General features: G+C 41.2%; 2 protein-coding genes across 7 annotated transcripts in view; both read left to right on the plus strand.

The window, feature by feature from the left end:
• The first annotated feature begins 160 nt into the window (after positions 1-160).
• On the plus strand, positions 161-17,693 carry zmym4.1 (zinc finger MYM-type containing 4, tandem duplicate 1). 3 transcript variants are annotated; one of them, XM_082521106.1, is made up of 27 exons: positions 161-411; positions 2,180-2,894; positions 3,286-3,399; positions 4,322-4,398; positions 4,548-4,700; positions 6,103-6,329; positions 6,484-6,679; positions 6,854-7,057; positions 7,445-7,604; positions 7,692-7,807; positions 7,907-8,086; positions 8,330-8,480; positions 8,571-8,743; positions 8,851-8,995; positions 10,432-10,530; positions 10,635-10,672; positions 10,917-11,061; positions 11,510-11,622; positions 12,108-12,336; positions 12,725-12,952; positions 13,109-13,218; positions 13,702-13,879; positions 14,014-14,165; positions 14,308-14,422; positions 14,515-14,763; positions 14,929-15,058; positions 16,371-17,693. In XM_082521106.1, exons 1-27 carry the CDS (start codon positions 349-351, stop codon positions 16,591-16,593), a joined length of 4,683 nt encoding a protein of 1,560 aa, XP_082377232.1. In that variant the 5' UTR covers positions 161-348; the 3' UTR covers positions 16,594-17,693. The 3 variants fall into 3 exon arrangements, with proteins under 3 accessions (XP_082377232.1, XP_082377234.1, XP_082377233.1); XM_082521108.1 differs by lacking the exon at positions 161-411 and adding an exon at positions 418-593; XM_082521107.1 differs by lacking the exon at positions 161-411 and adding an exon at positions 601-701.
• An 803-nt stretch (positions 17,694-18,496) lies between these two features.
• The window catches only part of LOC309698815 (uncharacterized protein), a 29,216-nt gene continuing 20,915 nt past the window's right edge, over positions 18,497-26,797 (plus strand). For 3 of the 4 annotated variants that reach the window (XM_082521513.1, XM_082521516.1, XM_082521515.1), the window contains exons 1-10: positions 18,497-18,587; positions 19,607-19,733; positions 20,175-20,334; positions 20,422-20,614; positions 21,123-21,194; positions 21,520-23,398; positions 23,507-23,584; positions 24,436-24,549; positions 24,827-24,983; positions 25,287-25,479. In XM_082521513.1, the coding sequence (XP_082377639.1) occupies positions 19,625-19,733; positions 20,175-20,334; positions 20,422-20,614; positions 21,123-21,194; positions 21,520-23,398; positions 23,507-23,584; positions 24,436-24,549; positions 24,827-24,983; positions 25,287-25,479 (2,955 nt within the window). In that variant the 5' untranslated portion in view covers positions 18,497-18,587; positions 19,607-19,624. The remainder of the gene's footprint in view (positions 18,588-19,606; positions 19,734-20,174; positions 20,335-20,421; positions 20,615-21,122; positions 21,195-21,519; positions 23,399-23,506; positions 23,585-24,435; positions 24,550-24,826; positions 24,984-25,286; positions 25,480-26,797) is intronic. The other variant, XM_082521514.1, reaches the window with a different exon arrangement.

Genomic DNA, 26,797 nt, shown 5'->3' on the forward strand with positions numbered 1-26,797 from the left:
CTGTGAAGACGTTTTAAATGTGTAACATTTGAAACACTGTACAAAATACAATTTATTATTATGATACCAACAAATACAAATAGCAGTTCTATTTGGGTGAGATACATATTATTTTGGCTCCCACCATTGTAGTATTTTTCTTGCCACTAGGAGGCGGAAAAGCAACCCCAAAGATGGGGTAGACCTTGACCGAAGAAGAAGAAGGAAAACAAACGGTCCTGTTGGACTGGACGCATATGATTGTAGCAAGGGGATGCATTTGAAACGTTTTTCTGTTTTGGAGTTTGTTTACCATTGCTTAGTCGCATTTTATTATTAAACTAAAAGAATTGGTGATTTGGGACCACCATGGCCGATACGGGAACTAGCGGATGCGAACGTCTGACCACCAATCAAGTGACTCCTGTGCAGGTCGGCGCGGTAATTCTGTGCACGTTGTTACGGCGGTGAACTACACTTTTTAAAATCATATATCTGCATCCAAAAGAATTATAAACAGAGCGGGTATTTAACATGTGCAGAGGTTATTTATTGCGTGGTGAAAACACGGAGGGAGACTAACCGCAGTCGTAGCTGCATGGATCTGTAAGCAGGTTAGCGTTAGCTTAGCAAAGGCTGAGCTAGTAGTTCTCTCTTTACAGGTCTGCTAATTAATATATCAACAAAACATGGCTAACTCCAAGAAAGTGACTTGTACAGAGGTAATAACACCCATTACCTACAGTCTAACGGAGTATTACAGCCATTTGTCAAACCTTTGTGCAGCAGCCACGCTGTAGTAAGCTAACTTGTTATGGTGTTGCTGCACGCCTAAAACAGAAATTAAACCTTTGCATTGAATCTGTACTGAGTGTGTGTGTGTGTGTGTGTATATATATATATATATGTATGTGTGTGTGTGTGTGTGTGAAACACACCCCGTGTTTATTAAATGGTCCCTGATAAGGTACCTCTATTGCAAACTTAGGCTGCTAAACTTTGCACAAATCCGTGCTGCAGAATTTAGCTTCGCAAAATGCGGTCGTCTTTAACCTGCACCAAACCTGAGCACTGACTAGCCCTACTGATAGTTTTAAAGGTTATTTAATTAATTACACGATGCAGTCAGAGAAGCAGACACTGCTGAGCTTGATCCTGCTGCACATGGAAGCAGTTCACGGTGTTTTTAGTGCTTCAGATCAGCTTATGGTAGCGCTTTTATATCCCTAAAATGAGGTTATATTAATGTGGTATGCACATCCCTGCGGTGTGACCATTTCCTCTGCTTGTGTTTCAAACACCTTAGTTTGAAGAGTGAAGCATCATGGGCATTATGAGTCTGCAGGAGAATTCAGTATCAGCAAAGATGGATATTTTTAGGTCTGAGACAGCTTTTTAGTCTTTCTTTGATTAAACTGGTGTTTGGCAGACATTTCTGTACTTGGTTTTGATTTTAGAGCTTTATTATTAACTGCACAACAACCACCTTGTTTAAATTTGGCTACAGAGTGGTGGGACGTGTTTCCTGCCGTACTTAGGCTTTGTGCAGCTCATATTTCACAGCCCTGTGGTTTTGAAACTCTTAGACACAGTCATGTTCGGTCTTGAGTGAATATCTTAAAAAAAAAAGAAGAAGCATATCTGGTTGAGTTGCGTCAGCGTAGCTAAGTAAAGATTTTAAATGTATCTGTAGTGTTTTAATTATTTTAAAACCCCACCATGCATGAGGAGTGACAGAAATGTTTGGGTCTTTAAAAGAAGTCTCCTTTCAAAACACTAAAACGGACACAGCATAAAATACTCACAGCTATGCAGGAAGTGCAGATATAAATGTTTGGTTTCTAAAATTAGTTTTTATTGGTCAGCTTTCATCTGGTCTTTGCCTCACACACCTCTGTTGTTTTGTATTCTTTGTTTCTGTATATCTTGCTCTTGTCTGTTCTCTTTTATGTTGGCTTTTAACCAGAACCTGAGTGCAAAATTTACTTTTACTGCCTGTAAATACATCTGTTGGAATGACAATAAAAATAATTGAATTCTCAGATTCGCAGTCGTTGCTGCATATCATATTTTATAGAAGTGCAAATCTAGAAATTGCAGAACTAATTGTTCTGTTTTTGTCCATTGTGGACATTAGTGATTGGCTTAGTTACAGAGCAGAGACTTGTGTGTTCTGTAAACTGTCTATTGTCCATCATAGGTAACAGAAGGGACCGATGGAGAGGCTGTGGAGGCAGTTTCAGAAGCAGCAGCATCGGTGGACGCTGGAGAAACGGAACACGTTCATGAATCTTCCCATGAACTTTCCAAAGAGAGGGAAGAGGATAATGATGCTGCTGCTGCTGAAAAAGACATGGAAAGTGAAGAAGCAGAACTTAAAGAAACTGAGACTGAGGTGATCCACTCTGTTGGTTCTACATCTCCATCACAAGCTTTTTCTACAGAGGAGACCGTTACGGTTAATGATGGTGAGCCAGGTAGCACCACAGAGCCCCAAAAAGAGGCTCCTGAGGTGAAATGTGACGAGGGTCTTGAGGTGATATCTGATGAAGGGGTTGAGTCAAAGGCAGAAGATCTTGCAGGGAAGGATGAGAGCCAAGAGGAAAGCCCTGCAGTAGCAGATGTCAGTGAGGATGCATGCATGGACGTAGCTCCTGATCGTGAGGAGGAGAAAGAAATAAAAAACACTGATGAAAACATGGACACAAGCAATGACACTAAGGAGGAAGTCTGCACAGAGCAGGAGTCATCCATCTGCTGTAAACCAAAGGTTTTGACAGCGGGCGATGAACTCGATGAGATGATGGACATCGGTACAGTGGATCAGGTGGAGCAGGAAGCTCAGATGAAAGAGGAGGAACAGAACAGCTTGAAGGATATGGAAAGCAGCCGCTCACCTGATGCTTCTAATACAGGTATAAAGATGCTCTTTGATTGGTACATTTGTAGATGCAAAATAGAATCTTTATGATCTTGTAGGAAATTATCTAAATAAATAAAACTTTTAATATCAGCAAATATGAGAAAACATCTACCCTGACACTCCTTCATCTGCTAAAGGCCAAAAATGTATTTCCTAAAAAGCGACCACTACAAACATTTTGTAACTTTTAAATGCAGACAGGCTTCTTTAAAAAGACCCTTTGACCTTTGTTACCCTGCAACCCTCTGCGAGTCCACGTCAGAGCACACTGAGCTTTAGAAATGCTTTCACTCCTCCTTTAAAGGCAGCATGGCAGAAAGTCTCTCAACAAGGCGTAGTTTTCATCATCCCACTAAATGCTGTGCTTTAAAATTCCCACACAGCCTCAGTGACGGAGGACAGTAACTCTGTTACGGAGGAAGCTGATGTAAAACCCACAACTTCAGACTTGATGCAGTCCAGCTCGTCTCCATCGTCTGAGGCCACAGGAAGTACAGGTGGGTGATCTTAATGCCAAAATACAAATAGTACGAAATTAAAATCTCATTATGTGGAAAATCTTGGCAGCAGAATAAACTTTAATATTAATATTTTCGTTAAATTTATTAAATTTGTAATAAATAAACAGAAAACCACCCCTAGAAATCCACACACATAAATTGTATATAACAAGACTAAAATGGTACGGTTCAAATGAAACGACTATCCTGACTGAACCTTTGTGAAATACTTATGCTTTATTAGAGTCCAAAGATCTTTTCAAATTTGACTGAACAAACCCAATTTTCTTTTTTTTCTTGTTATTGATAGAAATTAAAATGCAGAGATATACATCAAATAAAGTGATACAGATCTGCTGCTGTGTGCTGACCTGTTATGTTTACACATGCAGCCAAAAGGGAACACGCTAATAAAGGAAGTATTTGTCCCTTCTGAAATGGTCAAAGGCAAACAAGCATCTCAGCATTTTGGCTCTTAGTTGGTTAAAATGGTTGTAACTGTGCAACTAAGAAAACACTGAATAAAATTTAACATTGCTGAATATTTTTGAGTTTAATGGCTCACTCCCAACATAAAGCTGCTTTTCGGCTGCTCTGTTATTCACGAGCATGTTTGATTTGGAGGCGTTTTACACCAGGTTCCCTTCCTGAAGCAACCCTGGAGGTATTTTTGTCTCCTCCCAGGGTTAAACGAGGGATCATTGACTGGTTAAATGAATGATTAAACCATGACACCATAGAGCCACTAAAAACACAATCTTTTTTTTAAATATCTTAACACTCAGACCGTCGTTCAGTATGAATTTTGTTTTGTCCGACACAGTGACAGTTGTGAATGTTGTCATTCATTCATGTTCTTCATGTTTTTGTGTTCACTTCCTTTTACACTTGCTCACACGCTGCTCACGTGTTCTTGTAGGAAGAGACAGCTCGTCACCGGCGATGATGTTGAACGGCATGAAAGTCGTCAAGCTTTCTATACCGAGATTAGACGTTGTAAGTAGAAGTAAGATAGAATTTAGGTTTCAGGCTTTTCTTACCTGCTCTATTAATATACGTGAAAGTTCATCGAAAACTATTGATTAGGCTGTCGCCATAAGCTTTCCGTCAAAATAAACAGCATATACATGTACTCCTTGTTCTAGGAGAGGCTGCACACTTCAACCCAAAGTGTCAAGTTGTCTCCTTCACCTCCGTTGGTCACTGTGAAGGACGAGCCGGTGGATGAGGAATATGAACAAGCTCTAATGTCCAGTTCCTCTACAGCAAGTGTGAAAGATGAGCCTAATACTGCAAGGGTGAGACACACTCTGCTTAAGGATTTGTGGAGTTATGCTATTAGATTTGGCAAGCGTATGCAGAGCTGTCACGCAACGATCAGGTGTGGAGACAGTTGCAGAAAGTTTGGGAGATGGAACAGCAGTTACTGAAATGAAATATTTGATATTCAAAACCCATGTAGTGAACAAAAAGGCTGGAAAGGAAGAGGCACATGATGTCTGTAGTGCAAAGGTGTAAAACAACGAGTCCAAAGTGGCTGCAAAAGAACACTTGACACGAGCTGGGAGTATGATGGAGTGGTCCCAAAAAAAGGTGGAAGTTACGACAACGACAGAGGGAGAACAGGCCTGCGTATATGAAGGAGGAGAATCTTTCAGAATCTGAGAATTTGAGATGGTTTGGGCATGTCCATATGACCGGACACCCTGCATTAGACCTAGAACACTGAGAGTGGTTGTCCTCTGGCTTGCTTGTGATAGTTGGAGGGGGTAACTTGTATGTATGGAGCCAGTCTGTGAGCAGCAATGATACCAAGACAAAAAAAAACTGGGACAAGATCAGGTAGACTCACACATGAACTTGCATGTTTCAGGATAATTACTGGTTTCTTCGTTTCATCAGTTCTTTATTCTGGCTATTGTATACTTGGCATGACTGACACTGAGTCTAATAGACGAGAGGTGGGGAACTCCAGGCCTCGAGGGCCGGTGTCCTGCAGGTTTTAGACGTGTCCTTGATCCAACACAGCTGATTCAAATGGCTAAATCAATATCAATATGTCCAGAGGCCTGGTGATGAACTAGTTATTTGATTCAGGGTGATATCAAAAACCTGCAGTGCGTTTCCCACTCCTGTAATAAACCAGAGTGCAGGAAAAGGTTCAGACTCACAGATCTGTACCTCAAACTAGACTTCCTGAAATATCCACGTAGTTCCTAAAGCAACATATTTCTACCAGTATTACACCATTGCCATAAAAGATGGTTAATTCACTACTTTGCAGCATTAAAACCTTTTCACACCTGAAATCTGGAAATTGAAGGAAGAAGAGAATTATTCTTTCTTACATGGAGTTAACAGCAGCAGGAAACCAGCTGCAAACATATGATTACTTGTGTAAGTGATAGGTTTGGTGGCAGAACATGACATGTTGTCACATTTGGACTTTGCAGGTTTAAAACTGTTTAGTGTCAGATCTCACTAGCTTGGACATTTTCATTGTCACGTGGATCTCCTTAGCTGATGTCTAGAAAATTCCACAGCTGTGGGAAACCCGGAGAACACCAAAGAGAAAATCTGTTGCTGCTAGTATAATATAATAATATATAACATCATCAGTCAGGATCTGGTCTGGGTCCAGTTTCTGAGAATGAAGCCTGAATCCCTGAACCGTTACTGACGTTTCTCTCATGTTGAAAGGAGGACCTGAGGATCGGATCCGTGTATTCTGAGAGTTCTGAAACGCAGACGCTGCCCATCGTTAGCCCGCCGTCTTCGCACATGTTCTGCGCTCACTGTAAGAAGAACCTGATGAAGGGACAGACGGCTTTCCAGAGGAAGGGCTCTCCAGCGCTCTTCTGCTCCACCACCTGCCTCTCATTGTCTCAGGCCAGGGGAGCCACTAAAATCTGCCACAACTGCCAAAAGTGAGTTCTGCAGACGAGAGTAGGCTTACTACTGTTATTACTACTGTTTGATGGGTGAAGTAATGTCACCAAATGATACGCCTCAAAGTAAACTGCATTGTAGTTTGATTGAATTTGGATTTCTCCTTGGCCTCTTTTCCTCTCGTTCCTTTAGGTTGATAATTCGGCCTCAAGACGTCATCCTGGCTCCGGATCTCAAAGGACTCATGAAAGAGTTCTGTGGCCAGATCTGCCTGACGTCCTTCAACTACAAGAAAACTGTCTCCAACTTCAGGAAAACTGCTGTTGCTGTGAAAGCTCTACAGACTGTACCACAGTCACTCTGCAGCATGTGCACCAGATACTGTGTCGTAAGTCGAACAGAACAGGACTGCCGCTAATGATTATTTCAATTATTTAATATAGAATTATCCAAACCGTGTTAAAAATGTCCTCGTTGTCTCATGCATTATTTACACCATATGAAACTATGCTGATAGTGTGAACACTCTTCACCTGTGCTGCTCTTTGTCGTCTCTCTGCAGAGCAAACATGAGGTGATACTGAGCGGCGCTGTCCACAAGATGTGCAGTGACGCCTGCTTTAACCGCTTCCGTACAGTAAATAACCTTTCGATGGCGGGCTGCGCCAACTGTGGCTCGTACTGCCACAGCAAACCGCTCATGCTGAAGCTGGAAGAGGGCAGCAAAACCGTGTGCAACCTGGATTGTTTGGGGAAATACAAAGAGGTATGGAAACAGTTCTCTGCTTCATTGCAGATACATTTATTTTGAATTAGTCTTCATTTGAACTCTTGAAAGCCCAGTTTGAGTAACTCAGAAGGCAGAGGGTGGTCTCTGCATGTGGAGCTACCCTTTGAAAAACCTGCAAACTTTATTGGTGGTGTCTAAACTGTTCATTAAAAGAACAGAGGGGGTCTTCAGATTTCGACTCTATAGGGGAAAGAGTTAAATTTTTTAGCACTATTTTAAAGTTGCATGCCTGCAGTGAGTGTCAGCACATGTGGGAAACAAAGCCAGTTAACTTTCTCGCCTCCTCTTTCTTACTCTGAGAGTTAAAACGGTTGAGGTTGTTTGCAACATGCCTCATATTTGTTTTTTAAAATTAATTCACAGAAAAGCAAGATAACCAAGATGACCCAGCCGTGCACAATGTGTCGCACCGCCCGCTTTGTGGCAGAAATGGTGGACAGCAAAAACAGTGATGACTCTGTGGATCTTTTCTGCAGCAGCAGCTGTGTGATGGCGTACAAAGTCCAGACTGTTAGTTCTTCAGGTACGCGATACCAGCTTCTCATTGAAGATTAAACCTTGTACTTGTTTTTGTTAAATGATTGTTTATGATGGATTAATTTGGTTTCAGGTGCTCGGATAAACTGTGATAACTGTGGCAAAAACAGCGTACCGTCCTACCACCTGGCCATGTCCGATACCTCAATCAGGAATTTCTGCACTCTCCCGTGTGTCATGGCTTTTCAGGTATTTACTTAAAGTTATTTAAAGACAAACCTAAGAAAGATTTTTGAAAAATGAAAGCTGGTATTTCAGACTTCTGTTGTTTCTTTTTCTGCGCTTTAGGAAAAATTTAAGCAGTCGCAGAAGCAGGTGAATGTTTTTACGAAGCTGCCCATGGGATCGTCCCAAATTCAGCCCGTTAGTACAACGCCAGTGCAACAGGAGGCAAAAGTGTCCCAGAAAGTGAACTGCTTCCAGTGCTCCCGCGTCATCACTTTTAAACCTGAGCTCATCCAAATGAAGGTAATTAATGGAAACAAATAAATTATGAGTGGAAAGTTTTACATTTAGAGATCAGTAATACCACAACAGTGTTCCTGTGGGCTTTAAATGAAAGTCACGGCATTTCGGATGAGGACCTGAAATGCTTTTGGTCCTCTCGGGTAAAGTCTTGTCAACACTTTCAAGAAAATGAACACAGAAAATAGACCTTGTCCGTTCAGGCTGACATTACTCATGATTTGTACCTTCTGTGTGTGCGTGCAGGACAAGATGGTTTTTCTGTGCAGCGTGGACTGTTCTCACGAGTTTAAGAAAGCCAACAACGTGACGAGTGTGTGCGAGTACTGTATGATCGAAAAGATCACCAGAGACGTGAAGAGAGTCAACAACAAAGACTGTTACTTCTGCAGCGACGGTAAGGAGTCGTGGAAATCGATTCGTCAGCTGTAAGAACCCGATTCTGCTCTGAAATCTGTATTTATTTTACTTATTTCTGTGTGTCCAGGCTGTAAGCTCCTGTTCAGACACGACTTGAGTAAAAACTGGGGGAAGCACTGTCACTCCTGTGTTTACTGCCACTCCGTTTCAAAGAAGCTGGTGACGGCGCAGTACGGAGGCTCGACGGAGGAGTTCTGCTCGGAGGAGTGCAGGTCCAAGTACACCATGCTGTTCTGCCACGTAAGCAAACCGCAGTAAAGATATTAAAATCATAGTTTTACACCAAAGCGGCAATCTCCGTGAGCATGATCTCCTCCTCCACGTAAACACATTGCTTTTCCACTCAGGTTGCAAAGTGCGACACCTGCGGGCGGAAAGGGAAGCTAAAGCAGAGCCTTCCCATGCTCGGGGAAGTCAAACACTTCTGCGACCTCAGCTGTCTGCTGCAGTTCTGCTGTGAGACAGTGGCCACGCAGGGTGAAGTCGTGAAAGGTGCATACCGTGTTTTTATCCCTGTTTGAATCTGTAACTTCATCTGATTTATATATATTTTTTAATGGTGTAGTGGTTAGCACTGTTGCCTCACCGGTTTGATCGGCCTTTTTGGGCGGAGCTTTCTGTGTGGAACCTGTGCGTTCTCCCAGTCTCTGTGTTTCCTCCTGTTTTACTTAAGTGTTGGAGTAATCTAAACTGGTTTCAGGAGTGTGAGGTTCTGAGTCAGCCCTGTGATGGACTGGCATGCTGTCTAGGGTGTAATTTGCCTCAACCTATGACAGCTAGAATAGAGTGAGGCTTATTCAGACATGTTTAAAGTTTAATTAATGACTTTTGAAGCTGCTGCTTTTGATAAAATCAGTTTGGGTTTGATGAGTTTGGCTAAGCTTTCCTTAGCAGTCTTTAAAACTGTAGTAAAGCGAAGTATTACTTTCTTTTGATTGAGTGGCCAGTTTGATGTTAAGGGCTAGCACAGAGAGATGTGCAATCATTTGTGGTCATGTTGACACCTAAGGCCAATTTAGAAGTACTATGTAACATAACATGCACGTCTCAGGATTGTGGGAAGAAACTGTCACCTGGAGAGAATCCACACAGACACATGGTGAACATATAAATTCCTCACAGAAAACCCACAGAGCTCTTACTGTGACCCCACAGCCTTAACCACTGTGCTGCTGTAAAGACAGACCATCAAGAAATGCTAATGTGGTAAATCAAAGAGGCACTGAGGCCTAGATTCATACTGTGTTGCGGACGCAGACAGCTCCGAGACAACACTGTCAGCTTCTTTGATGCCCACCGCATGCACAGTTGTTGCAGTGTAATGTATAATCTCCATGAATGAGTCAATGTGAAGTTGGATGGCACTGACTGTTTCGTTCATCATCTGATGGCAACATTTGCATTGCATGCAAGACTGTAAAACTGAGCTGCTGCAACACTGGACTGCATGTTTGACACCAGCTGTTAACTGTTGTTGTTCTTTAATAAAATATGAATATTTCTGGTACTAACTATTAAGGCAACAAAGCTAAATGTTTACCAGTCGTGCACAACTTAATTCTTTTTTTTTTGATACTTTTTATTTATTTAGGAACATTTTTATGCAGAAAAACAAAACAGACAAACAAAACCAAACAAAACAGACAAAATATTATGAGGTCATGGGAAGACAATATATGCCCGTGTATACAGCTGTACATCCACACATACATATATCAATACTTTGGTATTGCAAGTTCTATGCATTAAAGAGTGCTGCCACAATTTGTAAAGCCCCACAACTTAATTCTTAAACTAGAAAAACTAAAAAATGTTTTGCAACTGGGTCACAAAGTAAGACCAAGAATGCCTCTCTCTGAGGATTTAGGAAGAAGTCGGGAGCGACTTCCTACTGAGACGTTTTAAGTTTGTTGCTGTTTTGCTTTCAGCCAGCACAGGAGAGGCCACACCTGTGATCGCCAACGTCATCTCGCTCGCTGGCACGCCAAAAGGAAAACCTAACACTTCTGATAGAAGTGCCCAACAAAGTACAAAACAAAAACAAACACACGCAAGATATTAAAAAGAAATCATTTTGTACTGTTAATCATCAGTAGCTGCACGAGTTTCATATTTTGCCTTTTTTCTGCAGGTACAGCATCAAACTCTCAGTCAAAGACCTCTGGACACGTAAGTACATTTTTTAAATTCATGTATTCTTTTTGTATACAGTTGTATTTTTTCCAATTCCTTTTTTTCAGTGTAAGTTATGTTTATGAAAAATATATTTCTTAGTTGAAATGACGCACTTTTGCTTTTAAAAGGAAATCTTTGGGACATTTAGTTCAGTCACTTTTAGCTTGAAGGAAGTAGCCCGTGTAGTGTTACAGATGAGTAACTTTAGAGATGTTATTGTCATTTTTCTGTCCTTCAGATCAGCATTCAGACCGAAACGGTGAAGACTCATCCTCCTCCCCCGACTAAAATCCTGAAGAACAAGGCTCTGCTGTGTAGACCGCTGGTGCAGAACAAAGGAGTCTCCTGCAAAACGCAGACGGTCGACGTGGAGGCACAGACGGGTAAAAGAAGCACACAGGCAGTGTCTCTGTCAGGGCAACACCTCCGCTTTACTCTGTGTTTAAAAAGCTTCAAATAGCTGTTCAATCTGATTGATTACAGCTGAATTACTGCTGCTAGCTGCACTTCACAGCGTTTAACGCTCGGGTCACAAACACAGGTTAAAGGGTAAGGGTCATAATCAGCTAAGCTTATGTTGTTATGAAGACAGCGAATGCTTGTGGAGAGGAATCTTATTCAAATGCTTAACTGATGCTTTGAAGTTTGAACTTTCTGGGCAGAGCACTAATGTATGCTCACGATTTTACAGACAAGACTAAATGTAAAGTATTTGTTTGTCTTTGCACACTGTACATGCTTCCTCTTTAAACATACTTACTGCAAGAGCAAACTCTGTGCCATGTTCTTATCTAATCACGACTACTATTCCCTTTTTTTCTCTCTCTGTAGATGATATCTTCCCAAAAATGGTGATCCTGCCTGTTCCTGTGCCGGTGTACCTTCCTGTACCCATGAACATGTACAGCCAGTGCACTCCCAAGCCTGTCGGCCTGCCGTTACCTGTATGTCTAACAATGCAACCACCTTGGAACTTTATTATTTCTAATTAATTCAAAGTTTTCCCATAACTTTTTGTCTTAGAATTTACATTTGTCTTTTTAAGGTTTATTTAGAATAATTAAAATGAGGAATTTTAAGATCAAGATGGATTTTATTTGGGAATCTGTTAACATGCTTGTGACAAAACCATGCACTGTAACACTGTAACAAAAACAGCAGCAAGAAGTAAAACATGTAGCTCAACAAATGGGCGCATATATTTACACATGAACCATAGGCGTGACCCCGTGACCCATAGCATTTTGATTCAGACAGGATGTTCAAATGATTGGCGACCTGTCTGCGGTGTACCCTGCCTCTTGCCCTATGGCAGCTGGGATAGGCTCTCGCCATGGATAAATTACATTACACACTCCTTTAATCTTCAGCTTTGTTTTTGCCCTTACTAAGGTCCCACTCATGAGCTCCTTCTTTCTTTCTACCTCAGCTTCCTGTGCCAATGTTTCTTCCTGTGACAATGGACAGTGCTGAGCGCATTGTGGAAACCATCCAGGAGATCAAACAGAAGATCCCGTCCGATCCATACGAGGCAGAACTCATCCTCATGGCGGAGATGGTGGCCGAAGACGACGAGAATAACGACAAGCCGGAGACGCGCAAAGAGGAAAAAGCGGTGAAGAAAACGCCTGAAAAGCAAGAAGCACCTGTCACAGATGGTGAGACGAAACATTTAATGAGGCCACGAAAAGATGAAAGTAGGGGGTACTCAAGGCCATCAAGCCATCATATTACAGGGTTAAACAGTTAAAGCTATTGTAGTTTTGTGTTTATTAAGTTTTATTTTGTTTGTGCACCAGTGGCTCTTGAAGGAAGTATTGACATATTTGACCAAACTGACTAAAACTAAAGAAATGTTGTCATATTTATAATTTAGTTTTGTAAATGCATAATTAATTAACTTTAATAACGTCAGCGTGCACATGTTAGGATTTCATCCAAGTTATCTGTCAAAGTTGCATCATTTTATTCCCATACAGATAGTTTTGATGTTATTAACAGTGTATTCATGCTGTACTAACAGACAGTGTGATGGTTGTTTTGTAGACCATGTCAGTAACTACAGTGATGACTTGGACACCGACGAACTGGCCACTTTCCTCAACAGCTGGGAGGATGCCTCCTCTGACGCGGGGCCCTTGTCGCCAAGTAAAACCTACGCCAGCGAGAAGTTCAACTCAGTTTTAGATGTATCTGTGGGCATGCCCAGTGAGCCCGAGCCCGCACCACCTCCTGGTCCGCCTCCCATGGACATCGAAGCCGACTTCACTGTTGGTGAGATGATAGGCATACACCCATAATACTGGACGTTCAGGGAGTTTATCTCCAGTTTATCTACATTTCTTTGGACATTTTTACTTTAACCCCTTCAAAGATCTGCTCTGGGCTTTTGCGCGTTTAGTCTCATGTTTGATGTCATGTCATTGCCAGAAACTCTGGAAAGGATGGCCAAACAAAGAGAGCAGTGCAACAAGTCCCCAAGCCCCCCGCCTGCTGCTCCAGTACGACGACAAGCTCACAGGAAAGCCAGAGAGAAGAGGGTAACTGCTGCTTACACATCTAAAGCTGGCTTTATATGCAACAAAACATTAGAGAAGGAGATGATGTAACAAAAAGATGGCGTCGTGTGACCCCTCCACCCATAATTATGTGTCAAAACAGGAAACAGTAGTAGTAGTATAACATAGTAGGTTTTCAACCTTTTCCTTCTTTTTCTTTATTTAAATAAAAGTTTTAAATGTCTCCCTCCTTTAGATGGGGACATAAAAATAACCAGCATGGTTTTATCAAAGAAGGCTGCAGAGCTGCAAGACTTGAATGACTTTGGTCTGTGTTGTCTAAAATGTCCCCATTATACCCATAATGGTCAGAAGAAGCTTCTCGGATGAGAGGTGAAACGTCTTCAAGCAACTTAAAGAAGTCCAGACGCTTTTCTTTGCAAGCTCCTTAGACTACGATGACCTGGATGACTGAGAACCTTCACAGACATATACCCATAATGCATCCTCTATATGTTATCACAGGGTCGTAAGCCACAGCGTCAGTCTAAGGCTGCTGAAACGTCTTCGGCAAAGAGTACTTCCAAAAAGCCCGTGGAAGTAGAAATCCCAAAACTGAAGAGTGAATATGGAGTTGATGCCTGGAAGCGATGGATCCAGTGGAGGCAAACTCAGCCCAACCTGGAGAATCCACGCTTTGGCTGTAAGTCTGAATATAAAATGCATTTGAACACTGCAGCACTTCGGGCTGCATTTCCTGCATTCTCTGACTTTCCTGTCTCTGTTAAGACTTTATAATTAAAAACAAACAAACATGGCTTTTAATCTTGATGTCAGCGCGTCCTCTGGAGCTGAAGGAGGATCTTCTTAGCTGCACCACCGCTGAGCTCAGCTACGGCCTCTGCTGCTTCATCGCTGAGGTGAAACGACCAAACGGAGAGCCGTACTCGCCCGACACCATGTTTTACCTCTGCCTCGGCATCCAACAGGCAAGACATTTTTCTCAGAGAAACTAAGTGTAAATATGGATACACTTAGATATACATGTCATCATATTTATAACCATTTTCTAACATAGTCCAAACTTCCTTTACTTTCCTGGTTCTCTAAACTTTTTGTCTTTCTCTGCAGTATCTTTTTCAAAACGGTCGTGTGGAGAACATTTTCATGGATCGCTTCTATAACAAGTTTTCCATTGAGTTCACCAACTTGCTGCGAGGTTTCAAACCTTCAATCACACCCAGTGGTGAGTTTCCAACACCACCTTTGTCTCTGTCAGTGTTACACAAACGAACGTCTGTTTGCTCAGATTTACAGCGGGTCACTTTCCCTCCGCAGGTTATATCCACTCCCGTGTAGAGGAGGAGTTTTTGTGGGACTGTAAACAGCTGGGGGCGTACTCCCCCATCGTCCTCCTCAACACTCTGCTCTTCTTCTGCTGCAAGTACTTTGGCTTCACCAAGGTGGAGCAGCACCGTCAGCTGTCCTTTGCACACGTCATGCGTTGCACAAAAACCAATCTAAACAACACCAAGACCACATTCCTGCGCTTCTACCCACCGCTGTCCGGACCCGAGGCGGAGTCAGGTACCAACGTGCAGAACGCCAGATTTAAACACACAGAGCTAAACGCGTTGATTTTGCAGTTAAGAGTCGACAGTCCACCTAAAATTAGCAGTCAAACAGATTCTGACTGTTTTCATGTACAAATTATCCTGAAACTTGCACACTGTCTGTATGTGTCCTCTTCAGATGCAGAGGGTGGCCCAGCGAAGAAGCGGAAGGAAGAGGAGAGTAAAGAAGAAATCCTGGAGATGATGGAGAACACGGAGAACCCTCTCCGCTGTCCCGTGAGACTCTACGAGTTCTACCTCTCAAAGTGGTGAGTGTTGTACAACCACTGGTGCACTCGTGATGGATCTGTGGCTGGTTGGACTCCGCTTTCAGCACGTGAACTTTGTGAAGTAAATGGCTGCACAATAATCTTGCATTACCTTTCCCACATAACTGCTATGTTCAGTTTATTTTAAATAGGTATATTTATTTAATCTTTCAGTGTCTAGTTTGTATTTTCTCTCTGTGCCTGTGTAGGTTTCCTTCCAGAGTACAAAAACTTGATTGTTTGCTTCTTCTAAATAAGCTGTAGGTGAGGTTAGTTATCTGTGTTAGGCTGCGACGGACTGGTGACCTTTGCAGGGGCCTCTTGGCCTGCAACAGCTACTTGGTTAAAAAAAGGGATGATGCAGCTCCTGAGCTACAGTCGCTTCTTTTGTGGCGCATATATTGTTTGTTGTCAGATTTTGAGACCTGATATTACAGGAGTAGCTCACAAAACTGTCTAAAACCAGTATTTTGAAAGGTACAAATAAAAACTCACTCAGTGGGCTCAGTTAAGCCCAGAGAGTTTGATCTAAAACCAGAAGAAGAGATCACATCACTTTCAGCATCGCGACAGAAGCTCCAGTTTTATGTTTGTTTATGTAAGAAGGATTTTAACTAACACAAATGCATCATGAAAATATGCCAGATTCAGCCAAACATTATCTTGATTTTTCGTGCTCAGGTTGGACGTATTCCTCTGCTAAACTTTCAGGGCACCAAAGCTCTGGAAGGATCTGCCTGAGAAGTTTAGACTCTGCACTTAACTACCTTCCTCTCATTCATCTCCTTAAATTTGAACTTAACCTCTGAGTTTTCTTACTTGTGACATCATATTGTTTCATTTGTGTTACATGAAGTAGGCTTGTTGGGTTTTTTTAAAGATGCAGTTTCCCATTTGGCAAAATACACTGATCACATGACTTGAATTTGAATGAATGCTTTATTGGCCATATGCAGGTTGCAGGTTATTCCTTCTTTTAGAGGAATAGGAAATATCTTTTTTTAATATTACTTTTAAATTTTATTTAAATTTAAATATGATAATAAGTTACACTTGAAATATTAAGCGTCATAACATTTAAATGAGCCGACATTTGCCACTTGCCTGATCTGCACTACTGCACAACTAATAAAAGGTTAAGTGTTAAATGTCAGTAAAGACTAATAAAACCTGCCACTCATTGATTCTTTTAAAGTTTATTTCTTGTTTGGATGTGGAGGGCTGGATTGAGATGGTCCACTGGCCGACCCTCATTTTACTCTGATTTAACAGCACATTGATCTAAATCTTTGTTCCTGTTTCTTCCGCCCAGCTCGGAGTCGGTTAAGCAGCGAACCAACATGTTCTACCTGCACCCCGAGCGCTGCTGTGTCCCCAACAGCCCGCTGTGGTTCTCCTCCACCGCTCTGGATGACACCACCATGGAGGCCATGCTCATCCGCATCCTCACAGTCAGAGAGCTGCATCTCGACACAAAGCAGCAGACGAGCGATGACCCACCGTTTATACCCGAGGAGGAGGAGGATTCGGAGTGAACGTGAAGTGACCTTTTACCGTAGTTGCAGCTAGTGATGTAAATGTTTGGATATTATCAAAAATGTTCGCTGAACATAAACGGACAGGAAAAAAAAACATTCACAACAGCAGTATGAAACAGCAAAGAGTCACATTTCAAACGCACGTTTGGACAGAACCTCCGATTCACATCGCTTATGTAGAGGTGAGGCTGAGATGCTGGACTCAGCATTAAAGACTGTTTACTGCTCAGCAGGGCACGCAGCTGCCCTCCTGTGTTTATGTGGTTGTGTCTTATGGAAAATACTACTTTTATCTCCTTCCATGTGTTATGATTCCTGACCTTCCTGTGCACACTGGACTTCCAAGTTTTTCTAAAGCTAGCCCTCCATCTCGGAGTGATGGAGGTCCCGAATAGAGAGCTGCATATTGTTAGTTTCACTACATTCACACCTCAGAGGCCAAAATGAACACGTCTGTGTTTGCAGTAGTTAGAATATTTCCTGGGTCAGTACTTTTGCACACCTCAAGAATTGTTGCAATCTCACTTTGAGAAAACACAGTTTTAACATCTGACTGGAGATTTTACCTGAATCATGATTTGATTGATTTTTCTTCCAGATTCCTTTTTAAGTTGTGATGCTAAACGTTGAAAATGTACACAATTCACACGTTGTGTTTTGTGGTTAACAGATAATCCTCAGATACTTTAAATGATCTTATCAACCTGAAAAGAAATTACAGCATCGAACAATGTAAAAATCATCATTGGTGCCTGATTGAAGGGATTAAAGATTTTGGAAGTGATTCAATTACATTTTAAGAAATTAGAGATTTGAGTGTTAGGTAGCTGCTATCCCTCATTATGACTTTCAAGCAATCTGAGAAGAGAAAAGCCTACAACTCTAAAGTTTTAAACTCATTTTGGGATTTCATACTAAACAAACCTTAAAGCAGTGAGTTTTTGCATAATGAGCTCTGGTATTATATGAAAGCAAATAAAGCTGTCCGTTTGTGTATGTCTAGATTATTTTAACCCCCTTAGAGTATGGCTGCCAAGGTTCTCTTGAGTGTTTTCTATTATATGTTCATTTTGAATAATAAAAAAACAACTTCAAAACACTTGTTTTCTTTTGAGACTCTACAATTGCACCTGTGAGAGAGGTCTGCCTCTTAGTCTCGACAGAATCTGTAATGTGATTTGATTTCAGCCCAAACCGTGATCTTTTAATGAACCTAAAAGATCTACCTTTTGTTGCTTAAATCGAACCAGGGTGAAACCTTAAGGGGTCACCACAGTGGATCATCTTTCAGTATCTCATCCTATCCCTTCCATCCTCTATCACACTAAATGCTGCCAATATAACTCTCCATGTCCTCCTTCACTACATCCTTGAATCTCCTCTGTGGTCTTCCTGTTTTTTTTCCTTGATGTTCAGCATTCGTCATCCAGGTAACGCTTTCCCTCTGCGCATGTCCAAACAGCCTCGCCTCTCTAACTTTTGTCTCCACGCTGTTTTCGTTTTTTATCCAAGTCACTTCCAGTGAACTAAACTAAAAAGAAGTAATGCATAAATGGTCTCCGAGCAGAGAGACTTGGAAGGAGAGCTCTCTGAAATAAGGTAAAAATTTATCGATTCAGTCGTTAAAGCGGCTCAAAAGTAGATACAAATGTGATGAATGTGATTTCCAGTTGGTGTGTTTTACTCGGATTACGAGGACGCTTAACGCCGACGGTACTTGTCCCCGCCATGTCCTCATAAACTGCTCATTCCACTTTCACGGTTCTCCGCTGCTCCTAGTGGCTGAGACGATCGCGACCGCGGATTCGCTGCCGCTGCAGTCAATCGTTGACGTTACCGCCAGTGATTGGTCAGAGATACCGCCGCTCCTCCCAGATCGTGCCCCTTTATCGTCACGTGGTCTCTCATTACCCATACAAGAAAGATGGCTACTTCTATGCTAGCTACACCTGGAGCTCTTCTTGTTTTTTCTTGTGGACACTAAAGCGGAGGTAACTGTTGTTTGGTGTGAAACCGAAGTAGTTCTTGAAATACATTTAGCTAGGTCTAAAACAATGGGTAAACAGCTCAGAAACCACTGCTGGTTTGTTTCTCACCTGCTGGCTAATGCAAGGATACTAGCAAAGCATGTATGTGTACAACTAACTGAATGTAAACATTAGCCAGATACAGCTGCAGCTGTCCAGATGCATGGGTTTTCTGCTCAGTTGTATAGTGCCTGGTACAACTGAGCAGAACAGACAAATTTATCCAAGAAGTTACAGAGGAAAGTGGAACAAACTTCTACATGCAGAGCCGCTCAAGTACTTTAGTACAAGTTTGAGGTCTGTGGAAAATCTACTCTAGTGCCAGTTTGTTCATCCTGCTTCACTGCAAATCAAGTGGAAATACTTATTATTATAAGTAATTACATTTAGTACTTAGTGCATTCATTAGTTCAAAGTAGTATCAGTATCAGTTTTTACTTTATAAATAAAATGAGATAGTTTAACTTATTTTCCCAATTTTGTGGGCTATTTACATTTGAGTGAACAAATGTTAGAAATATGAGCTTCTTGAATTTTTTTTTCTACCAAACACACACACATTTATTGCAACTAAAAAGTTACAGTTGTTCTGAATAAGGTTGGCAGCGTGTTGAACATATTGTATGCAAGTACATAAAAGGGATGAGTGTACTGAAAGTATACAATCTACGATACTTATGCAACCTGGATTCATACAGGTGTACTTGAGGAGAAAGAGACTAAGCAATTCATCTGGGCCAGCTTTTATAGCCTGGAACGTCAAGGTGAACTGACTTGTTGACAACCCTCCTATGTTAGTCAATTATCAGTAAGAGCAGTCCTGGACTTCCTTTAGTAGTGGGTGGGGCATAACATTATTTTTAAGCACCCCAGATGTGTTTTGACTTGCATTCGCACACTGAAAACACACCTCAAGCCTCAAACTTTGAATATAAATAAACTGTCTGCTGCAATATTTACATTGCCATAATTGTTGTGCTCAGCAGATTTTTCCAGCTGTCATGGAAAACCGACACAAGCGAGTGAATCCAGAGCAAGATGCCCTGGTGCACATTGTGGCTTGCAGAGACAAACCCTTCCTAGAAGAAAGGTTCATAGACTCCTTTAAAGGTATGTGGTGTATATATAAGACTTTTATAGTGGAACACGAATGGGTGACAAATTAAAGGAAAATTATGCAACCTTGGTAGCTCCAGTGAATGAATATGGTGGTCCCATTAAACTGTAGGGGGGCTTAGACTTTCAAGCAGTGTATTTCTGGTCTTCAGAAGTAAAATTAGACATACTTAAACACAATTTATTTTTGTATATGATGAAGTAAAAATGTGAATATTCCTTTATAAAATATGTCTGGGAAGTTGTGGACTAATCACAGCCACAGTTGGTCTGAAAAGACTTAATTCTACTTTTGCTGGATGTATTTAAAAGGATGATGTCTTATTTGAATGCACAGAGTGCTATATTTATTGCCAAAGTCATGGCAGTTCCAGTGTAAACAGTTTATAGGGAAATTGTTGAACCTAATTTTTATGTTCTTAATAAAATTTTTAGGAAAGGGTGTCTTTACAAACAAAACCATTAAAGCATCTGCCTTTGTTGTCGAGTATCGTGGGAAGATCTTTCTTCGCAAAGACGGGAGGCCTAAGAAGAGAAGCGGTGATACTTTGAATGGTTTCTTATATGAGTTTACATGGAATGGAGAACAGTGGTGGTAAGGTGTTTGTTTTGCATTTTTAAAGTGTTTTGGACTGTTTATTTACAGCTTCCTTTTATTAAGGGGACACTTTTGTATGTGCAGCGTTGATGCTTCCAAAAACGACAAGACCCTTGGAAGGCTTGTGAATGATGATCACATAAGTCCAAACTGTGAAATGAAGAAGATCGTTTATGAGGGGAAGCCACACTTGTGCCTCTTTGCAGTGGAAGAAATACCTCAAGGCAAAGAGATAACTTACAACTACGGCAGCTCCTATTACTCGTGGCGTCCCAAGGTATGTTTATATTATTAAAGAAGCCTTTCTTATGATTTTTATATATTCCACTCACTCCCTCTGAACACACCAGAACAGTTCTCTGTGCTCATTCAGAAGAACCTGACATCTATAAGTGTAAAATAGCGTTACACTTACTCTAGAACTAATAGTGTTTTACAGGAGGCGTTCTCAGTCTGGCTAGTACCAACGAGTAGTCCAAATGTGGTCAGAATGAGAACCCCAGAGTGGCTCTTTTATGATGAGATTGTGATCTGACTTTGGTTCGGATCCTTCTACCAGTCTGAGATTGATGCCTTTCTTTAGCCTGGTGTGCTTTGTTTTCTGGGATGTGGCAGATGTGCAAAGTTTTTGAATTCTTTTTAAGACAAATAAAAAAAATGTTTTGTAACAGTAAAAACTCAATCAAACCAGTACACAAATATGTCCAAATTTACAGTTTGGTATGTAATCATTTCCAAATATTAATGTTTATATTCAGTTTTTTTGTCTTATTTCACATTTACAGGAGTCACGTGATGGACCAAGTACTTCAGACAAAAAAATGTATCAAATTTCATCAACACCCAAGAAAAGAAGAGTACGTAAACAAGCAGCAATTTTGTTTTGGAGTACAGAAGTACAAAAGGTTCCTGGTTCGAACCTTATGGTCTCTCGGGGGCCGTTGTGTTCGGAGTTTGCATATTTTACCTGTGCAAGATTTTATAGTCCATGCTTTTTAGGTATATTTCTAAATTCTACATTTGCTGAAGGTTGTTTGTCTGGAAGGTGTGTAGTGGTCTGTCTCTCTGGTTTTGCACAGTACCTTGAAGCTATGTGTTTGCTAAATGCATATAAAAACATATAAAGTATCTGTTAGTGAACCAAATGTAGTCTGTCAACATGCTCTTAATTTGTATTTTCAGTTTAAAGACTCGGATGATGACAGCGAACTACCAGGTCCAAGTCATGACAGTGACCACTCTGTTGATCTTGGAAGGTCATCCAGGGACAGTTCGCCACATTCTGAGTCAGATTCTCAAGAAATGACGAAAAACTTCAGGAGAGTGTCATCAATTCAGGAGGATGACACTTCGAGTTCTGATGATCATGACTCGGACAAAGACAAGACGTACAAAGAAGACAGATACAAAGGAGACAGATCCAGTAAGGCTGGACTAAAAGGCGGAGGAACATCTTTCACAAAGAAAAATTACTGTTATGTTTGCGGGAAAGGTTATCACAAAATTCCTCGGCATCTTTCAAGGCACATCGATGAAGACCCTGAAATCGCTGAAATCTTTGCTTTACCCAAAAACTCAGCAGAACGTAAAAGTCTGCTGGCCAAATTACGAAAAAGAGGAAACTACAAACATAATCAAGAGGTTCTGAGGAGTAACACAGGACCGCTAAAAGTGGGAAGACGATCATCCCGCTATGTAATGACTGCTGAAAATTTTGTGCACTGCATTTATTGTAAAGTAATGCTTCAAAGCAAAGACCTATATAGGCATGTAGCAAAGTGTGCTAAGCAAACAATAAATGCTGCAACACATGGCGAGACGAGCATCTTGGGGGATGTCACCGAGTCGGAGTTCTCTGAAAAGTTTCCGTCTGAAGTTTGGGAGATACTTTCACCGATGAAACAAGATGAAATTGTATTTTTAATTCAACATGACTACCTTTTCATGAAGATGGCCCAGAGTCTTATTGAGAACAGTGGAAATGATCCGACAAACCAAGAGCGCGTCAGACAGAAGTTGAGAAAAATAGGAAGGCTCTTAATAGAGCTCCATGATAAGAGAATAGTGAGTTTTGAAGCAGCACTTAAACCCAGAAGCTTCTACAAAGTTGTTGCTGCTGTCAGAAACCTCTCTGGTTTTGATGAAAAAAAGCAGAAGTACAGCAAACCGAGCCTTGCCTTGTTTTTTGTAAAGTCTCTGAAAAAACTGGGAGAATTTGTTGTCGCACAGAGCGACAGCAGTAAGCGGGCCGTGAGAGATGTTAACACATTCATGATGCTGTGTGCGAAGGAGTGGAAGGAAACTGGCCCTCACAAAGATGCACCTTCATCAAGTGAACACAAAGTACACAGCCCCTCTACGATACCGTTCACGCGTGACATACAGACGTTCTACACGCACCTGGAAAAGACTTCTGCTTCTGCCATTGAGTGCATGAAGAAGTATGAAACCCCTCAGATGTATAATGCACTTTGCAGAGTCATACTTGCACAGGTGTCAGTCTTAAACAAATGCGCACCCGAGGTTTCAAAAATTACCCTTAAGTCATTCCAGGAGCGGGACGAGACTACCCAGGTGTTGTCCAAGCACTTTATCAGGATTAATATTGCAGGCAAGACTGGGCAGAACGTTGCTGTTTTGTTGACGTCTCAGCTCGTCAGCGCATTAACGTTGCTTATGAGCAAGAGACCAGCGTGCGGAGTACACGAAGACAATCCTTTCTTGTTTGCAAAGCCAGACGGTTCATCCACAAGCCTCTACCACGGAGGCCACTGTGTTCGGGTCTACACAAGAATGTGCTCTGCAAAGAACCCAGAGCACCTCACGTCCGTGCATTTTCACAAGCACATTGCAAGAATTTTTCAGATTCTTAACTTGGAGAATGACGAGCTACCTCACCTTGCTAAACTGCTGGGTCATGACATCCGGGTGGACAGGGATTATTATCGGCTGCCCGAAGCGGCTGTTGAACTCGCAAAAATTGCTAAACTGCTTCTGGCAATGGAAAAAGGCTCTCTTGAAAGATTCAAAGGAACCTCTCTGGATGAGATTGAGATTGAAGGTTTGTGTCCAGTATTATGCAGACATAAACACACATTAGCCTGCCAGTGGTCATTAGATTGTCTTTTAAGGAGTTGTGAATAAATGCAGTCTGTTTTGATCATTCAAGATGAATTGGAGCCAGATATGGAGCAGGGCAGCTCTGTGGTGGACCGTGAAGAGTCAGATTTTCTACCTCAGCAGAGCGGTATGTTGCAAAGATGAGCCTTTCTGCACCTATTAATCTGGAGTGATTATTCTTTTGGACTCCTCAAATGTCTGTACTATTCTTGTGAACACAATGAATCTCAAAATCTCCAACTTCAACACTCTAAGGACTCAAAAATAAGCTGAAGATTTTGGATGGGAGGGTCAAAGAATTCATTCGCTAAACATGATCAGGTTTCACACAAATGTTCATGAGGACAAAATGAAGGGATGCCATATTCCAGTAACCTTTTTAATACCACTTTAAATTTTGTCCAGATGTGTTTATTAATGCAACTAGAAAATCAAAATATTGTTTTTCTAAACTGTTTCCTGTTCTCTCGGGGCCTGCAGGCCTAAGTTGCCCCTACAAGGCTATAATCAGAGGATATTTGTATTTTTAAGCTACAACTTTTAAGTTTTCCACTATATTGGGTTAGCTGTCATGAACAGTACTTGGACAGAGAAAACAACCTTAAAAGGTTATTGAAGTTATGAAGGATTTTTAAAAAGAACTAGACAGTGTTGTCTACTTACATTCAATAATGACTGACTACAATATTCATCACTCTCAGGGAGCTCATTAAAATCCTTTAAGATCTACCCAAACAAAATTTTAAAACATGACCAAAGGTGAGGACGTACTCACCCTCTGTATCCAGGGCGTGCACATAGTTTGCTTCGTTCCACAACATGAATGGTGAATAAACTAAAAAAGGCGAGAGAAACTGCAGCATGCTGTTATTTGTTTGAAACAGATGATAACACATCTTCATCTTTACATCAAAAATAGTTTATGTGAAAATTGTGTTAATGATTTTTGTATTTCAATAATATTTTTGGACTCTTCAGATGATGTGGATCAGCAAGGCGGACAGCTAACTCCTGAGCAGGATGCCATGCAGCACATAAAGGCTTGCAAGGACAAATCCTTCCTGAAGGAAATGTTTATTAATTCCACTAAAGGTTGGTCATGAATCCCTTATAACCGCCCTGTTATGGTTGTTTTTGTAAACTGGCTGTTAGTCTCAGCCCCTGTTGATTGTTGATATGAGACACTGAAAGGTAATCTTATAATAGATCATGTAAACGGTGAATACATCAGGAAACTTTATTGCTACACTTTTCTTTTCGTAAATACTATTTGATTACTATTGGTCTAGTTGTTACCATGGATTGGTCTTATGACTACAAATTAGTAACTGAATCAAACTTTTTTTTTTTTTTTTTTGCATATTTGTAGGGAGAGGTGTGTTCACCAGTAAAGCCATTGAGCCATCCAACTTTGTTGTTGAGTATCGGGGGAACGTCTCAACCTGTGGAGAAACCCGTCCAGAGAAATGTGTAGACACCCTCAACAATTTCTTGTTTCAGTTTTCCTGGAACGGAACAAGCTGGTGGTGAGTTTTCAGCAATATAAGGAGGGTTCTTGTTTTAAAATGTCTAAAAGCTCATGTTTAATAGAAAGCTCTCGTGTATCCTGAGAAAGGTTGATATCAAGTCAGATCCAGGTTTTTAAAAAAAATCTTCATTATGTGCATGAAACATGCTTTTCTTTAACATTACTTTACTCAACCTACTTATAAAGATAGCTTGAACGTGCAGACACTGACTGTCCGTCACCACCATCAGTCCGAGTCACTGTGATAAAATGCATAATTTTAACAGTGGTTGAAGGTTCATTGTGAGCATTTGCCCTGCAGCATTGATGCTTCTGCAGAGGATGGGACTCTCGGACGACTCGTGAATGATGATCACGTAAGCCCCAACTGCAAAATGAAGAAAATTGCTCATGAGGGGAAACCACATCTGTGCCTGTTTGCTCTGAAGAAAATATCTCCAGGCGAGGAGATAACTTACAACTATGGGCAGTCCTCTTACGCTTGGCGATCAGCAGTAGGTTTATTTGGTTTGGTATGATGTTGGATGGACTTCTTTGTTCTTTGTCTCTGTGTGTAAATTTCTAACCTCTGTTCATAACAGTATATGAGAATATTAGGGGTGCAACGATACACAAAATTCACAGTTCGGTTCGGTTCGATACTTTGGTGTCACGGTTCGATATTTTTTCGATACAAAAAAATGTTCATGCCTTTTTAATTTGTCATTTATTAAAATTATAAATATATATTTTAACTCAAAAGTACAGTTTTTAAATTTAACCCTAACCCTTGTGCGTGTTTTTTATTTTGACAGCGAATGCACACCTGCGGACCACTTATGTGCAGCCCTGGTTATTTAGCTCATCATATTGCAGCCAAAGAAATTCTTTTGTCCATGAAACCATAAAGCTGCACTTTCTTTTTGCCTTATAGTCTGATATGTCATAACTTCTCCTGCTGCTTTTACACACGCACTCACATAAGCTCAGCGATTCTCTGCGATCAACCTCTCACATGTTTAAGCTTGCTGCGGGAGATTTCACTTGTCATGTTTGCATAGTAAGCCAACGATTAATAAGACAATGTCAGAGGAATTGGTGCACAAATTATCATCACTCACAGATCAGTGCTGTCGCTCTCTATACACAGTTCGCACGATTGCAAATTGAAAGCAAAAAAAACAAGCGCAAATTCAAACGCGATTTCAATATGTCACATATTGACAGTGGCTCACCGATGCCAATGACATAATTACCCAGCTACATTTCTGAAAGAATGCAAAAGCATTGACATATATTTTTCCTTCCTACGGGCAGGGCAGAGATAGATTTTGGTAGCCCGACTGAAAAAAAATCGCTAGCCCCGGGACATCGGGCTAGCGATATTGCGAGCCCTGTATCTGATTGAGGAATCACTCATCTTTGGAAAAGAGAGTTTATTACAGAGAAATGTCTCTTTCCAAAATAAAAGCTATACTATCTGCTTCTTCTGGGCTATATTCTCAGCAGCATATTAAACATATATAAGGAGAATCATGTGCTAACAGCTGTCTAAATGACTCTGCTAAAGTTGGTAGCATGCTTGCTTGTTTTTTTCTGCTTCCACTTGTCTTTGCACTAGGATGATGTCGGCGTAAATGTGCAGTCATATTCGTTGTGTTCCCACTAGTGCTGTCAGCGTTAATCTCGTTGAAATGACCTTAACGCCACAACACGGCAAATCTCCGTTAACGAGCTACCACCGATCGCCCCGTGCATGGGGCTAGACGGCCAACACGTTAACGAGCTAACTGCGCTAACACACTAAAACCAAAATAATTCCAAACGCCAGAT

Source organism: Aulonocara stuartgranti (genome assembly GCF_965226115.1).
Source record: "Aulonocara stuartgranti genome assembly, chromosome: 22".
NCBI classification, from domain to species: Eukaryota; Metazoa; Chordata; class Actinopteri; order Cichliformes; family Cichlidae; genus Aulonocara; species Aulonocara stuartgranti.